At 38.6% G+C, this 14,648-nt stretch overlaps 2 protein-coding genes across 3 annotated transcripts in view; both read left to right on the forward strand.

The window, feature by feature from the left end:
- The first annotated feature begins 260 nt into the window (after positions 1 to 260).
- Positions 261 to 11,600, forward strand: ppp2r2aa (protein phosphatase 2, regulatory subunit B, alpha a). 2 transcript variants are annotated; one of them, XM_007564252.2, is made up of 10 exons: positions 261 to 582; positions 913 to 990; positions 2,609 to 2,706; positions 3,726 to 3,891; positions 4,089 to 4,201; positions 4,328 to 4,505; positions 5,766 to 5,930; positions 6,468 to 6,637; positions 7,184 to 7,275; positions 7,440 to 11,600. In XM_007564252.2, exons 1-10 carry the CDS (start codon positions 555 to 557, stop codon positions 7,717 to 7,719), a joined length of 1,368 nt encoding a protein of 455 aa, XP_007564314.1. In that variant the 5' UTR covers positions 261 to 554; the 3' UTR covers positions 7,720 to 11,600. The 2 variants fall into 2 exon arrangements, with proteins under 2 accessions (XP_007564314.1, XP_007564324.1); XM_007564262.2 differs by having other exon boundaries at positions 262 to 561.
- A 935-nt stretch (positions 11,601 to 12,535) lies between these two features.
- Positions 12,536 to 14,648, forward strand: part of bnip3la (BCL2 interacting protein 3 like a) — a 7,044-nt gene continuing 4,931 nt past the window's right edge. The window contains exons 1-3 of the mRNA XM_007564277.2: positions 12,536 to 12,641; positions 13,929 to 14,196; positions 14,283 to 14,364. Of these exons, the coding sequence (XP_007564339.1) occupies positions 12,590 to 12,641; positions 13,929 to 14,196; positions 14,283 to 14,364 (402 nt within the window). The 5' untranslated portion in view covers positions 12,536 to 12,589. The remainder of the gene's footprint in view (positions 12,642 to 13,928; positions 14,197 to 14,282; positions 14,365 to 14,648) is intronic.

Genomic DNA, 14,648 nt, shown 5'->3' on the forward strand with positions numbered 1-14,648 from the left:
ATAAAAGTGAGTTTTCTGGTTCTAGTGAGTGCACGAGGTTGGTTCGATTTTTCTAACTGAATAGCTGACAAGGGCGGGGCTCATGCGCAAGATTGTTTATATAACAAAGTTTTCACTTTTTGGAACACACCAGTTAAAAAATAAATGAAAATCTAGACATAGTTGCATTTAGGAACTTTTATTTTGAGTCGGGCATCTTTCGCTTCAGCTTCGACTTGAAATGAATGGAGCACCGTCTGCTCTCTAATTCCTGCCGAGCGCCGCCCGCGTAGCGCCATTTTGAAAGTGTAAAGCTTGGAGGAGGCAGATGCGAGGGAAATCTCAAAGTGCAGTGCAAAGTCTGTAGACCAGTACTGAACGCTGTGTGTTAGTCTTTCAGTGTTGTAAAAAAGTAGCGTCGTGTTTTAAGCAGCCGCTGGACTGAGGGCGTTTGGAGTTAGCAACAGCCTCATTCCTCCACTGCTCCTCGGTCAGAACCACCCCAACCGACCCGGGTCAGCAGCACTGCTTCAGTCCAGGGCCTGAACCTGCTACAGAGAGCCCAGTCCCTCACCATGGCAGGTAAAAGAAAACTGTCAGAACGTACGTATGAGCTATTCTTACTAATCATCATGCTTAATAGCACACATGCTGCTTTAGTCTCCCTCTGTTGTGGTCAAGAGCAGGAAGCTAACTAGCGAGCTAGGATACTGCGAGATTCCCGTGTGAATTCCTTACAGCCCGAAAGTGAGCTAACCTAACGCATCCCAACTTCTTGTTTAGGAGGATTTTCTCCCCGCAGTTACAATGTGCAGTTCGTATGAAATCGCGCATCGCCTTGCTGTCGCAGTGCGCTAAATTAGCTTCTAGCTATATTCAGTGTGTTGCCTTTGGCGGCGGTGTGTCAAAACTTAAGGTTCGTGTTGCGTGCAGGGCCCGGTGGTGGGAGCAGCGATGTGCAGTGGTGCTTCTCTCAAGTCAAAGGAGCGATGGATGATGATGTGGCTGAAGGTGAGTACATTTGGGCATTATTAAGTCTGAGTATGCTTCTTGTTTGTCCCCATATGCTTAGCATATTTTCTTTTTGAGTTACGTGAGTCTGGGTTCAGTTCCTTGCATTGTGATTTTATAAACAAACTACTTACTACCAAAGTGCTTAAAAACCATTTCTAGTCAGTTTACTACACTTTGTAGCAGAACTGTAGATTATTTTAGTTTTGCTGTGGTTGCACTGATGCGCTGAAGCTTTCTGGTTAGTTGCACACACTTTTCACCTTTTCTTTAAAAGTCTGTTTTGTTTTTTTTTGTCATTTTCTGTTCAGATTGACTGTAATGTAAATAGGATTGTAGTGGTATTACAAATAAAATATAAAGAAATGATTGCTTGGTTGGTTTAGATGGATACTGAAACCTCCCATATTTATGTGTTTTCATTCATTATGGAGGTCATAAACACGATCACATCTAAATTGTCAATTATTTTGTAAAAAAAAAAAAATCTTCATTACACTGCAGTCTGCTGGAAAATAGTATTTATTGGAGTTATATGAGCACATTTCCTTTCTTGGGGGTAGATTAGTAGAAAATTACTTTAAATCATCAGTTGTCTGATTAAGTATGAAATGGCCCCATCAGATGCAAATTCATGTTTGCTCCAAAATCCTGAGCTCAGATGCAGCTGCAAAAGAACAAAAATGACAACAGAGCACAAATAATCAGCATCCTTATATAGCATTTATTTTGAGGTGTAAAAAAAATGTTTGCTGCTTTTTCCGTTTCGTATTCTGACTTACCAAACAGAAAAGATGCATAGTTATCCCTTTTCCTCCGAAGAGCTGGTAGTCTGTTTGATACAAATATACAGGATCTATTTTTTTTCTTTTTACCCAAGAGGTCCATTTGCAAAGTTTAGGGTTTCAATGTTTTATGGTGTTTGGATGTTTTCAGCACTTTACTCTTTTCACTTTCTAGCTGTACAGATTGAAGTTATTTTAGGATTTCTGTTCGGTGTCTTTTGTCAGTCTTCGTCATCTTCAATGCAAACAAAAAAAGAAGTGCTTACGTGTGTGTGTGTGTGTGTGCACAGTACTTAGCCGAGGATTCGGAGTTGTTTATAGTAAGCTGCAACTGAGAACAAGTACATGCGAGAGCTTCTCCTTGTGGTAATGCATGGCTGCACAGACGCTACCGTTGTAGTTTATTTAAACCCTGCAAAGATTCATCTGCTTCTGTCAGCCTCTTTTTATTGTACACAATGGTTTGCATGGAGCCAGGTCGTATCTGGCACTCGGTGTGTGCTGCACTGGAATGACCCCCATTGTCTTCATTAAGGGTTTCCCTGGCACATACCAGTGCCAGCCTGCAAGTGAATATCAATTGTTGTCGTCTGGTATGTAAGTGATGCACAGCTGCAGATGGAAACAAACTTTTTTTTTTTTCCCCCTAAGTTGTGTTCAGTGTACACTGATTTTCACCACATTAAAACACTTTAGTGCGTCAGTGTCGTGTTGTGACTTCACCATGCTCGATTTAGTCTTCACCATCAAATGTACTATGCCTTAATGCTGTTTAGTAATTTTCTACGTTTGCATCTTGAGTTGGTTTTTAATTATTATAACTGCCTTTGCAGCTGACATTATATCTACTGTTGAATTCAATCACACTGGGGAGCTGCTTGCCACTGGGGACAAAGGAGGTCGTGTTGTCATCTTCCAGCAGGAGCCAGAGGTATGTGATTCACTTGCAGTGTCTCAATCAGGTACTCTTACCCCTTGAACTTTTTCAGAGGTCCTCTTTTCAACCACAAACTTGAATTTGCCCCACTGGGAGTTTAAAGCGTTAAAAAACAACACAAAGTAGCGCGTACTTGTGAAGTGGAAACAAAGAGATGCATGGTTTTAAACGTTATGCAGTCTGTGTGTAATAAAGTTACTCAGTACATTGTAGAGTCATCTTTTAAGTGTTTTCTGGGTTCGTCTCTACTAGTTCTGCACATTTAGGCTCTGACATTCTGGCACATTTTTGCAAAAATAGTTTAGTTCGATTTAAAGCAGTTGTGACTTTACACAGATCTTTATTTGGATTTAGATATCAACTTTTTGTGGGTCATTTGAACATGTATAAATAAATTAAATTTTATTTATGAAGCCCTTTGGTTTGTACGGAGCAACAACAACTAATAATACTAAACATAAAATTGACACATTTAAACAAAAAAAATTAGCTCAATATAAGTAGCAAAGCTATCCAAGTAATAATAAAGCAAAAATAAAAATAACAAAACAAGATGATCAGAAATTTACAATTTAATAAAAACTTTTCAAAGAGTGAGACTGGAAGTATAAAACCTATAAACCATTATATGTTCTTGAAGTTTGATGTAAGTGCCAGTAAGCATGCTCTGCTAACCGGTTTGACCTCTGACATCAATTAGATGAATTGGACTTTTAGTGTTGGAGTAAAAAAAAAATCTAAATCAGGTTTTTACTTGTAAAAAAAAAAAAAACACAATAAGAAGCATTGAAGTTTGCAGTTACATGACATAAAAAATGTTTAAGGGTATCGATGCTTTGATATGACACTGTTATGTAAAAGCATAACAGTGCTTTGACATAACAGCACTTTCTATCATCTTTCTCTACTATACTGTGCTTCAAAACAGAAAAAATGAAATTTTTCCCAACATTTTGTTCAGAATTACCTCTCAACTTGAGTCATTGTTGAAAACGTTGTCTGCTCTTGTGCAGAGTAAGAACCAGCCACAGTGCAGAGGAGAGTACAATGTTTATAGCACCTTCCAGAGCCACGAGCCCGAGTTCGACTACCTGAAAAGTCTTGAGATTGAAGAGAAAATCAACAAGATTCGATGGCTACCTCAGAAGAATGCAGCACAGTTCCTTTTGTCCACAAATGGTTAGTAAATGTTTTTGATTCTGAATTATTTCAATCAATTTTACAGGATAAAGTTTGCAATGTTTTTTTTTTTTTTTTTTTTACTCCAGACTTTTTCATCTGCCTGAGAAATATTCAGTGTAGCAGTCAAGTGGTCTTAAGTTGCTTTTGTCACTAAAATGTGACTGATATCTAATCTTTTTTTTTTTTCTTGGCAGATAAAACTATCAAGCTGTGGAAAATTAGTGAGCGAGACAAGAGACCAGAGGGCTACAATTTGAAGGAAGAAGACGGGCGATACAGAGATCCCAATTCTGTCACAACACTACGGGTGAGTAGTAACCGCGCTCTCACATTATAAATATAAACTATATCGTGTCTGGGAAGTGAATAGTTTTAAATGGTTTCCATTTGAAACGCATTGCTTTCCTTTCACTAAAGCTGCTTGTTCCTCCAGGTGCCGGTGTTGAGGCCCATGGACCTGATGGTGGAAGCCAGCCCCAGACGAGTGTTTGCCAACGCTCACACATACCACATCAACTCCATATCGGTCAACAGTGATCATGAGACCTATCTGTCTGCAGACGACCTGCGCATAAACCTCTGGCATCTGGAGATCACCGATCGCAGCTTTAGTATCCTTTTGGTTTTCAAATCCTCACGTCTGTCGCACAAGCGGCGAGGAGTTCTCCAGTCGGGACGTTTGATCTCTGATCTCAAGTCTTGACACTCGGCGAGAAGCGTTTGCTGATACTTTGTCCCAGTTTGATACTTTGTATAAATCTGTGGCATGTATACATGTGAATGTGGTAAAATATCAAGCTGTGGCTCATCAATATACAAAGCTGATATGACTATTGTTATGGTGTCAAACTCATTCATGAAAGATGCTTATGACATTGAAGCCACATCACTTTCTCCTGATTGTTAAAATGCTCCTTTATTTTATATATATATAGTGTCATAGTTTTTATGACACTAGAGATGCAAATTTGATGCAAATCATTTGTTTCAAAAGATTTATATCTCAACACATACAGCTGCAGTTTTGAATAGACACACCCAACGTTGCTACATTAGCATGTTATCTGCTTTGATGTGACGACTTTGTTAGTTTGGCTTGTAAAATATTATAATCTGACTCTTGTCTGAGTTAGTAATCAAGTACTCCATGGATTAATCTCTTGATCAATGTTATAATCAGATATATGTATACGTCCTACTGCAGGCATTCTAACTTTTATCTCTTGTAATTCACTATTTAAGTACACGTTAAGATCTGTGCCTCCCCGTTTCTCAATCAGAACTGTACATGCTCAAGCATATGTGCATTACCCAGCCCATCATCTAAAATTAGTTTCGAATGAATTATTGTTTATTATTTTGGTGTTGTTTGCAGCGCCATGTTACAGACTTTAGTTTACCTTCACAAGGTGCTTGTAGAGAGGGTTAGGGTCAGGTTAACTTTTATCGAAGCTTTTTGAAATTGTTGATTTGACACCAGATTAAATTGAAGGAAGATGAAATCCTTTTAGAAATGCTGAGATGGAAATAAAGCTAGGTTTCTTTTGTAACATGACTACAAAGCATGTTATGTAACTGCATTCATTGTCCCCAGTGAAACACATGACCACTAAAGCAGTTAAATGAAGCAATGAGTCAGATTTTTGCCTAGAATTATTATTCATTTTTCTTTTTTTTTTGTTTTTTTTTAAGTCATGCCATGCTTTATTTTGCCACAAGAGGTCACTGATGAACTACGAGATGCTGAGATAGTTGCTGTCATAGACGAAAGTTGTTGTTGTTGTTTTTTTTTTTTATGCCATCTTGTTTCTTTTTGTCTTGTCCTTCCTTGGAGTAGCTGTCGTTTTGGACCTTGACCTCTGTTTTTCCAGATATTGTTGACATAAAGCCAGCTAACATGGAGGAGCTGACAGAAGTGATCACGGCTGCAGAGTTTCACCCCGACCAGTGTAACACTTTTGTTTACAGCAGCAGCAAGGGAACCATCCGCCTGTGTGACATGAGGGCATCAGCACTGTGTGACCAGCATGCCAAAAGTAAGTCGCTTATAACAAATACATGTTTGAGAGAAGGAAAGGAATACACAATATTCCTGTCATCCCAATTTTCCTGTATTGGGATGAGAAGTATCTTAATGCTTCACAAGACCTTAAAATTTGTTCAGAGTAAAAATTATGGATTTTTTTTTTTTTAGTACGCATTGTAATTAACAGCATTCAAAGTGTTAACTTTTTGCTTGAGTTTCATCATGAATCCTCTTGTTTTTCTCTATTGGATGTCCTACATTGAAGAGCTTCGAAGATTTTTGAACTTCATTTTAGATTATAAATATTTGTTTTCATTGGTATTGTTTTTTACTGATGCAACATAGTGAATGAAACTAAAGTCATATATATGGAACGGCTTGTTTCCACTATATAGTTTTTAATTCACTAACAATTATTCAGAAAAGACACACACTTTAGCCCATTTTAAGTTTTGCTCCCAGGATCTTATTTTTATTAAATTGTGGCTCTTACAGTGTTAAATCAGCAGAATAACATCTCAACATGTATCCTTTTTTTAATTCAAAGTGTTTGAGGAGCCAGAAGACCCAAACAACCGTTCGTTCTTTTCTGAAATCATCTCGTCCATCTCTGATGTCAAGTTCAGCCACAGCGGACGGTACATGATGACGCGAGACTACCTGTCCGTCAAAATTTGGGATCTGAACATGGAAACCCGGCCAGTAGAGACATATCAGGTTTGCCGCTGCAAATGTTATTTTAATTTTTTATGCTTTGGGAAGAGATCTGCCGATCTGAGATTTGTGGCCAGTTTCAAATGTTTGCCTTTTGATCCCACAGTATAGATTTTTAGCCTTTCAGATTTCTTCATCAATATATTCTTCTGTGACCCTTCTGGTGTGAGCAGTTTATTATTCATTTATTTTGGTAGCAGTAGCAAAGTCGCACCATTTGTAGAGAAAAGTCACTGTAAAATGGGGTTACTAATGATTTGGTGTTGAGATTTAAATTCGTCGTTAGCATTTTATGTTTAGTGAATGTGAACGGTATTTCCATGAGCATTACCTAGAGAACGTAGATCCTTTTACTAATCAATAAAAAGGATTGCGTTTTTGAATTTCCAGCCTGCTTCTGACAGATCAGGTCTAATAAAACTTAAATCTGGTTAAATCAAACCACTAACTGATTTTTCTGTATTTCTCTACCTGTTAAGAGAACAAAAAAACAAAACACTGTGCTGTTTTCACCTTTGCTTCATGTGATTCGCTGTTCTATTTTACCAGGTGCATGAATATCTCAGGAGTAAGTTGTGTTCACTTTATGAGAACGACTGCATTTTCGACAAGTTTGAATGCTGCTGGAATGGCAATGACAGGTTAGTCAATCAACCCCGGCAATCAGAAAATTACTTTTCATCTCCTGTAACACCAAAATCATTCACAAATGACGTCCCTTTCTCCCCTTTTCCGTGGATTATGATTGAGATCAGTAGTGAAAGTAAGATCCGAAGCGGCTCCTCATGATTGTCTGTTTCCACAGCGTTGTGATGACTGGTTCCTACAACAACTTCTTCAGGATGTTTGACAGGGACTACCGGCAGGACGTGACCTTCGAGGCGTCACGGGAAAACAGCAAGCCCCGGTCGGTCCTGAAGCCTCGCAAAATAAGCACAGGTGGGAAGCGCAAAAAGGATGAGATCAGTGTAGACAGTCTGGACTTTAACAAGAAGATCCTCCACACTGCCTGGCATCCGCTGGACAACATCATTGCTGTGGCCACCACCAACAATCTGTACATATTCCAAGACAAACTGAACTAAAGTCCGTTAACCCACTCAGATCCCGATTTCTTCTTTAGCCCTCTTTTCGCTCTCAGATTGAAACAAAATCCGTCTTAGTCCAAGCCCCTGAAACTTGATCAAATCTGTCCTTTTGATTATGTGAGAAGACTTACTTTGTAAACGGTGCCATACATCCAGCCAGGCCATAGAAAAAAAAAAGCATCATAGTGTGCTGTTAGTTTCTTCCATTAGAAGCACTCCATCCATCGGGCTTCCATTTCTAACTCCACTACATCCCAAACCAAAGGGAAAATCTACGTTTTATCACTTGTTCGTGCCATATTGACATGATTCATTTGTCTGTTATTCCTACTGGTTAACTTTCTGTTCGTTTTGGTTTTGTCTTCCTGTCACCAAGTTCATTTTTGTACTGCCCTGATTCATCAATACAAAGCTGTCGATTCTTTTATTTGCCCAACAAGTATCAAGTTGCCAAGTTCTTTCCTTATGTACTGTATGATTATTGTTAAAGGACTAATTTAGCATTTCATTATGTTTAGCTCATTGTCTTTAAAAAAAAAAAAACTTTGGATAAATGATATCAAAGCTAACAGAGTACAAATATATTTGATTTTTTTTTTTTTTTTTAACTTTGACTCAGCTGCTTGTTTACATTCATCTCTTCTTTAAGAAAATCTCCTGGGTTTGATTTTACATTTCTATAACCCATTGTATCGAGTGTTTTGGCCATTTGTTTCGATATAGGATACATCCTGCAAACGACTTCGATTCATTCAAGAGCGGTCTTGTTGAAGCGGCCTGTCATTCGAGTTCAATGTTCACCACACACTCGTTCAAGCGAGCCCATTATCGGCGACAGAGAGAGCCAGGAGATGTCCTTGATATTTTTTATTCACTCAGGTTTATGGGGCAGCACTAGAAAAATGGGTGTAAAACCAAAATGTATGACAGGTTTTCTTACAGAAGTGTGTTTTATCACTGTAATTCTGCTGTGGTTGAGTTTGTAGTAAATGGAAGTAGGTGAAATGTTCCTTTTCTACATGTGTCAGTTTTGTCACGCTGCTCTCAAACCGTTTGATTTCATTTCCCCAGGCCAGGCTTCATCTGCCTGTCGGAGCGTCCTTACTCACGCCGTCGCGTGTTGTACGGATAAACTGTAGAAAGTTCGGCAGAGGTTCACAGATCTGGTTGATATTAGCTGGTTGACTTTAGTTTTTTTCTTCTTTTTTTCTTTCTTTTTTTTTAGACTTTGAATAGCAGAAATGTGTTGCAGGTTTTTTTTTTTATTTTTTATTTTTTTTAGTTTTGATAGAGATAGCAGTTCTCAATCCAAAAGAAAATGAAGTGCATCACAGTACGTACATTAATTAGACTGAAAAAAATAATTGGGATTCTGAGTTTGATATTGATGGGGGAGGGTCTGGGTTTTTTTTTGTTTGTTTTTTCTTTTCAGTGTTTGACCTGCTAATCGCCACCCGAACCAATCAAGAAAAACATTTTCTGATTCCATCTCCGTTAAGCCCAAGTTTCCCATCACTTCCACTTAAGATCGGAAGGGAAACAAGTTTCAGACAGAAAAGCTTTCCGTAGAAGTCTGGATACTGCTCTCACTTATTTGATGTGATTCTCCTGAAAGGGAGATCAGATGAATAAAAGCCTTTGCCTAACTCTTAGATCTTACCAAATAATGTTTTCAGGAAAAGTATTACAAATACCACTCTACCATAATTTGCCATGGAGGTTTTTTTTTTGTTGCATCAAATGATGGCTGATCACGCCAAAGTATCTAGTCTTTATACACAACAAAGATAAAGCTCTCTTGCAGACAAAGTGCCCCTGATCCAGCGGGTCCAGCCTTGCAGTTGTGTGGGCAACCATGCTTAACTCAGGATAAAAACCTGTGTGTTATATATATATATATATATATATATGCATACATATATATAAGATGATTCCCTGTGCCCCCATTTTTACTCTTGTGTGGCACCAAAACGTCGTGCTGCTCCCAGCTCACCTTCGGTGTATGTTGTGTTGTTGCAGAAAAAAATTGCTTATCATCTGCATCTAGATTTTATTTGTAGATTTTTCTATATTTGAAATGTTTTGTACTGTACCTGATAAAAGAAGAAGAATCACTATAGCTGATTTATTTTTGTATAAATTACGGCAATATCATTACAGTCTAATCACTGTAGTTTCTTTACCTATCTGCCTCAGGCTTACTGTACAGGGCAGATCATTCGAAAGGCAGGTTTCCCTTTGCATTTTGCTCGTTATAACAGGTAGACGCATCAAAGAAGTGCGTCAGGTTCGAAGTGGGGTGCCCAAAGAGAAGTATTTTCAGGTGTCAGTACCTGAAAATAAATAATGGAAGCTGAACTCCTGCCTGATGATGAGCACTATTACTGTACTCTTGCCAACTACGTTTTTTTTTTTTTTTTCTATCTAACTTATTTAGAGGGTTCCAACGTTTTGATTTCATGCGAATCTTAATATTTGGTTTATGTGCCATAGTTTTGCTCGATGAACAATTCCTCTGGCTGCGAAAGACTAACATTGAAACGGCATTTTCATCCTCTTTGCGGCTAGCCGGGTCACTTGACTACGCGGAGCGATGACTGTCGATCTGTGCGGCTCTCCTTTGCAGACTTATTTGAAGAGAATCTGTGAAGCACTTCATGTGCAGTTTGGCGTCAGAGAGGAGGGTCACCAGTTTAAGCTAAAGCTCCGTGCGTTGCCTGCTCCAGCGCACGGTCCACGTTGCGTAGAAAACTTGATGGAACCGCGACTGTGCGTTTTCTACGAACAGTCAAAATGCCACGCAATGAAGGTACAGGTTATCTTTTCCAGTTCGTAAACAATACGTTGATGTTTTTATTCGGGCACTGAGCTCCTTCGTCCACTGGATCATATTTGTGAAAGTGAATGTGTCGCTCCGTTCTCAGTATAATTATTAACTAATGTTGAGTTCCAGTCTCAGGGTTCTGGGTTGTGTCTTTTGATAAGATAAGTTTCTAGTATTTTTATTTTGTGCAACTTTCTTTTGGTTTTGTAATGCAAACTTTGTATTTTTGCCTGTTTTTTTGTTTTGTTTGTTTTTGTTTCCTGGATAAATGAATCTTTTCTATTTCAACTCCTTTCTTCCATTTATTGAGCGAATCTCCATCTTGTTTTAAAGTAGAAAATAAACGATATAACCTTCTCGTGCATAATGATACATCAAGAAACTGCTTACCAATAGAAGCTGGTATTTATCTGAGCAATTAATAAAAAACATTTTCATCATTCTCCCTACGTTGTCTTAATACAAGCTGTCCTTCGAGGCTCTAATGTACACAACAAAGATGTTCACAAGAACCCTGTTGCCTTTTTTTCTTTAAAGAGCATTACCAATAAACAAGATAATAATCAGTTACACTTGTGAAACTTTCTGGCTCACCCAGATTGCTCAGGGGAATCTTCTGCTGCTCTGTCCCAAACTTTACACCTTCAAGAAAATGGGATTATCAGAACTGAAACAAAAACTTCTATTTTGCTGTAAATCACCTTTTTGTTTCTTTCCCTCCACGTATGGCTTTGATACACCAGGTTATTAAGTAGTGTTTCCCATTGTGTGCACATGGAGTTTAAACAATTTTGTCCACTTGAAGGAGCATTAAAACATGTCTGATGTATCACAAGAATGGTAAAACAAAATCCACTTTGTTTCTTTTCTGTGAATTTCATTATTTTTGAGTGTGTGTTTTATTTCAAGGGGATGGAGAGTTTTGGTGATCTGTTTGGGAATGACTACATATTGTTAACTGTACAGAGTTATTTGTCAAATGAAATAAGGTACAGTGTAGATAACATGTAATAAGGAGTTTCAAATTTAATAATTAAATTACTGTGCTACTTTATTATTACTGTTTGGAGTTTTTTTTTGGGGGGGGAGAATAGGGGGAGCAACTGAGCATTTGATAATTTCATCTCCATTACAATAATATTTGTGGTTAACTTAAGAGGAAGTAGTGCACATTTTTGCCCTTTCATCCCATCAGCTTTCAAGTCATAATGGAAGCGAAACATGTTTTGTTTTCTAACTTGAATTCAGCTTAATTCATCTTCCAATTACCTCTGATCAGCCTCCCTAGCTGATGATGGGGAAAAGCATCCACATCTGTGATGCTGCCATCACCCTCCTGTTGACCTGTAGGGATGATGACTTGACAAAAAAAAAGTGTGCTCATGAAATTGGCACAACTTCACACCACTTTATTATAATGCCAGACCTGCAAAGTGCATTACAACAGTGTTTAGACGTACCTAGTTAGTCCAGCATCTTGACTGTTTCTCTGATTAGTGCTGTCCTTGGTTAGTCATTTGGTTTTGGTTTTGAAGACAGACTAGAGATTTACCCCAAAGTGAGTATAAACCACATTATTCAGATTTTACAAGGAGTTTATGCTTTTTTTGTTGTTGTTGTTCATCACATTTGTCTTCTGTAATAAAATACATATTAGTCTGTGGTTGTGAGAAGGTAAAAAAAAAAAAAGTTAAAGGGATTTGAATAGTTTTGCAAGAAACTGTAAGCCATCAAGTTGGGAGGTCATCCGTTATTGTCAATAATCAAACTGCTCATACTCAGCAGACTGCAACATCTAAATTACAAATACATTTTGAAAGCACTCAGAATTAACCTTTCCATGCAAACACTTTTTAATCCACACAGTTACCGTGCACGGCGGCGATACATTTTACGTTTGTGTGCATTCTTTAACAGATTACTTTTATACTTTCTAGTAAACAATTTAAAAAAAAATGTTCAACGACAGTCTCGGGATCGGTGAAGTCTTGAAGCTGCGCCTGCGCAGACCCTAGTTAAGCGTCAGAACTATAGTCAACAAACATGTCTACCGCTCCTGCTCCTCAAAACAATAACGAGGATCCCGGACTGCAAGGTAGGTCGTCACTGTAAATGGTACGTCTTCCTTCATAAAAAATATTCGTATGTTTCTTACTAATGCGTGACAATATAGTTACAAAGGTGTAATGGTAAAAGTTAGATTGGGGATGGAATTTCCTTGTCTTCGCGTAAGGATGGAGAACATGTTCCGTACGTCACAACAAATTAGCCAATCGTAACACGGTACACTGTTGATTGACACTTGAGCAGCCAATCATTGCTAGAGGTCTGGGTGGGTTTAGCTTTAGCCAAAAAATGAAAACAAGTTTGGTACAAAAGGCGAATTTAATTGTTACGTTTGTTCCCTTTAAGATATTCTTTTTCTTTAAAATGTGCACAGATATATCCCAGATATTTAAACGCATTATATAAAACTCCGTACTTTCAAAATGCAGTTATCTTGCAGCATAAAATGTCCAAAAAAAAAAAGTGAGGTCGCATTTTGCCTGAGGGTAAACAAATAACACGCATGTAAAAATGAAACTTGGTGTTTAGGCTTGAGTGGAGGCTTATTAATGTGTCGGGGTATTAGGGCTCGCTTTGTGTGTCAGAAGGCAGCTGGAGCAGCGACACGTCAGGCAGGTTGGCTCCCACTGCTCGCCACAGTTATGCAAGACCCCAGAGGAGCAGTGATGTCAAATTGGTCAGAAGATGTGACGTCGAGTCAGCTTTGGTTCATCCTCAGACCCATAATTTCCAACTAGCTCCAAACAGGAAAGGGGTGTCTCATGCCATCACAAGGTTTACATGCCGTACTCAGACAAGCTGATTACATAACTCTGCTTGTGGGGCAGTGGCACAAAGACCTCTGTGCTGCCTCGGTTTCTGGCCACTGGATGCACAATAGTTGAAACTGTATTTTTTAAATGTGACAGCTTGTCCTGCTGGAGAACTGTCAAGTCAGCAGTCTTCCTCGTGACTGTGTAAACCACAACAACATTTCTGTACAAAGAAGATTTTTTTTTTTATTGTTGGTTGGTCCTATGCTCTATTATAATTTTATGAGAAACTGGATGTTGACTTTTAATCATTGTCATTAAATTTAACAAAATAAAATATTTTAGATATAGCACACAATATGTTTCAAACTTTTTAAATACTTATTACCAAATGTAACTTTTTGATGATGTTCCAGTTTTTTGAGATGCACAATTTGAGATGGTCAACAGGTTTTCATGTGAAAGATGACTTTAGTGTTAACTGTGCTGTTGATTGGGTTGCATCTACACACATCAAACCTATTCTCCCTTAATTTCGGTGGTTTTATCGTTGTGTTGCAAAGGCTCCTGGGTAGAGCTGGAGCTGAATGGTAATACAGGGGCAGAGAGCAGGCCGACCAGCCAGCTGACGCCACCTGCTGAAGACCAAATCAACGCAAATGCAGGCATGAGTCAAAGTCTCCCCCCTTTAGAAGAGGGTGAAAGTGACGAAACCCTGATTGGAGGACTGGAACATGTGCCATCGTCATCTTCTATCCACAACGGAGACATGGAAAAAATACTTCTGGATGCTCAGCATGAGTCCAGCCCAAGTAATTCATCCTGTGAGAGGTAGGCCACACATTTCCTTTACTATTTTCAGTAAAACCTAAGTATTGATTTTTTTTTTAATATACACTATTGCCAACCCCTCACAGTCCTCACAGACCACCCAGTTCCGCACAGGATGATGGCCAGATAACATTTGATGTGGAGATGTCCAGTCCAAGAGGCAGTCAGGTAGGGATACCTGGCAAACGTATTAGCAACTCTGGAACATTTTTTTATAAGTTTTATAACATCAAACGACAAATGTCCATGTGACACATATCACTATATGTGATTGACCAGCACAAAGTTGGTCTTAATTGTAAAGGTAGAATACATGGTTGTTAATTTTTTCCCAGAACTATCTCTGATGGCAAAAAGTAAAATCCAGTGCAAGCAAAGTCTTTTGGGGCAGGATTTCTTTCCACATCTTTTTGCCTTTACATTTCCAGTCAGAGGACGATACTGCAGACATG

The sequence above is a fragment of the Poecilia formosa genome, unplaced genomic scaffold (genome assembly GCF_000485575.1).
Source record: "Poecilia formosa unplaced genomic scaffold, Poecilia_formosa-5.1.2 Scaffold5, whole genome shotgun sequence".
Lineage (NCBI taxonomy): Eukaryota > Metazoa > Chordata > Actinopteri > Cyprinodontiformes > Poeciliidae > Poecilia > Poecilia formosa.

Bases quoted from the DNA above. Each gene is read 5' to 3' on its own strand.
- ppp2r2aa (XM_007564252.2), top strand. From the start codon at position 555: ATGGCAGGTAAAAGAAAACTGTCAGAAC. The intron at 4,202-4,327 runs GTGAGTAGTAAC...TTGTTCCTCCAG, and splicing joins ATTCTGTCACAACACTACGG to GTGCCGGTGTTGAGGCCCAT. The intron at 7,276-7,439 runs GTTAGTCAATCA...CTGTTTCCACAG, and splicing joins TGCTGGAATGGCAATGACAG to CGTTGTGATGACTGGTTCCT.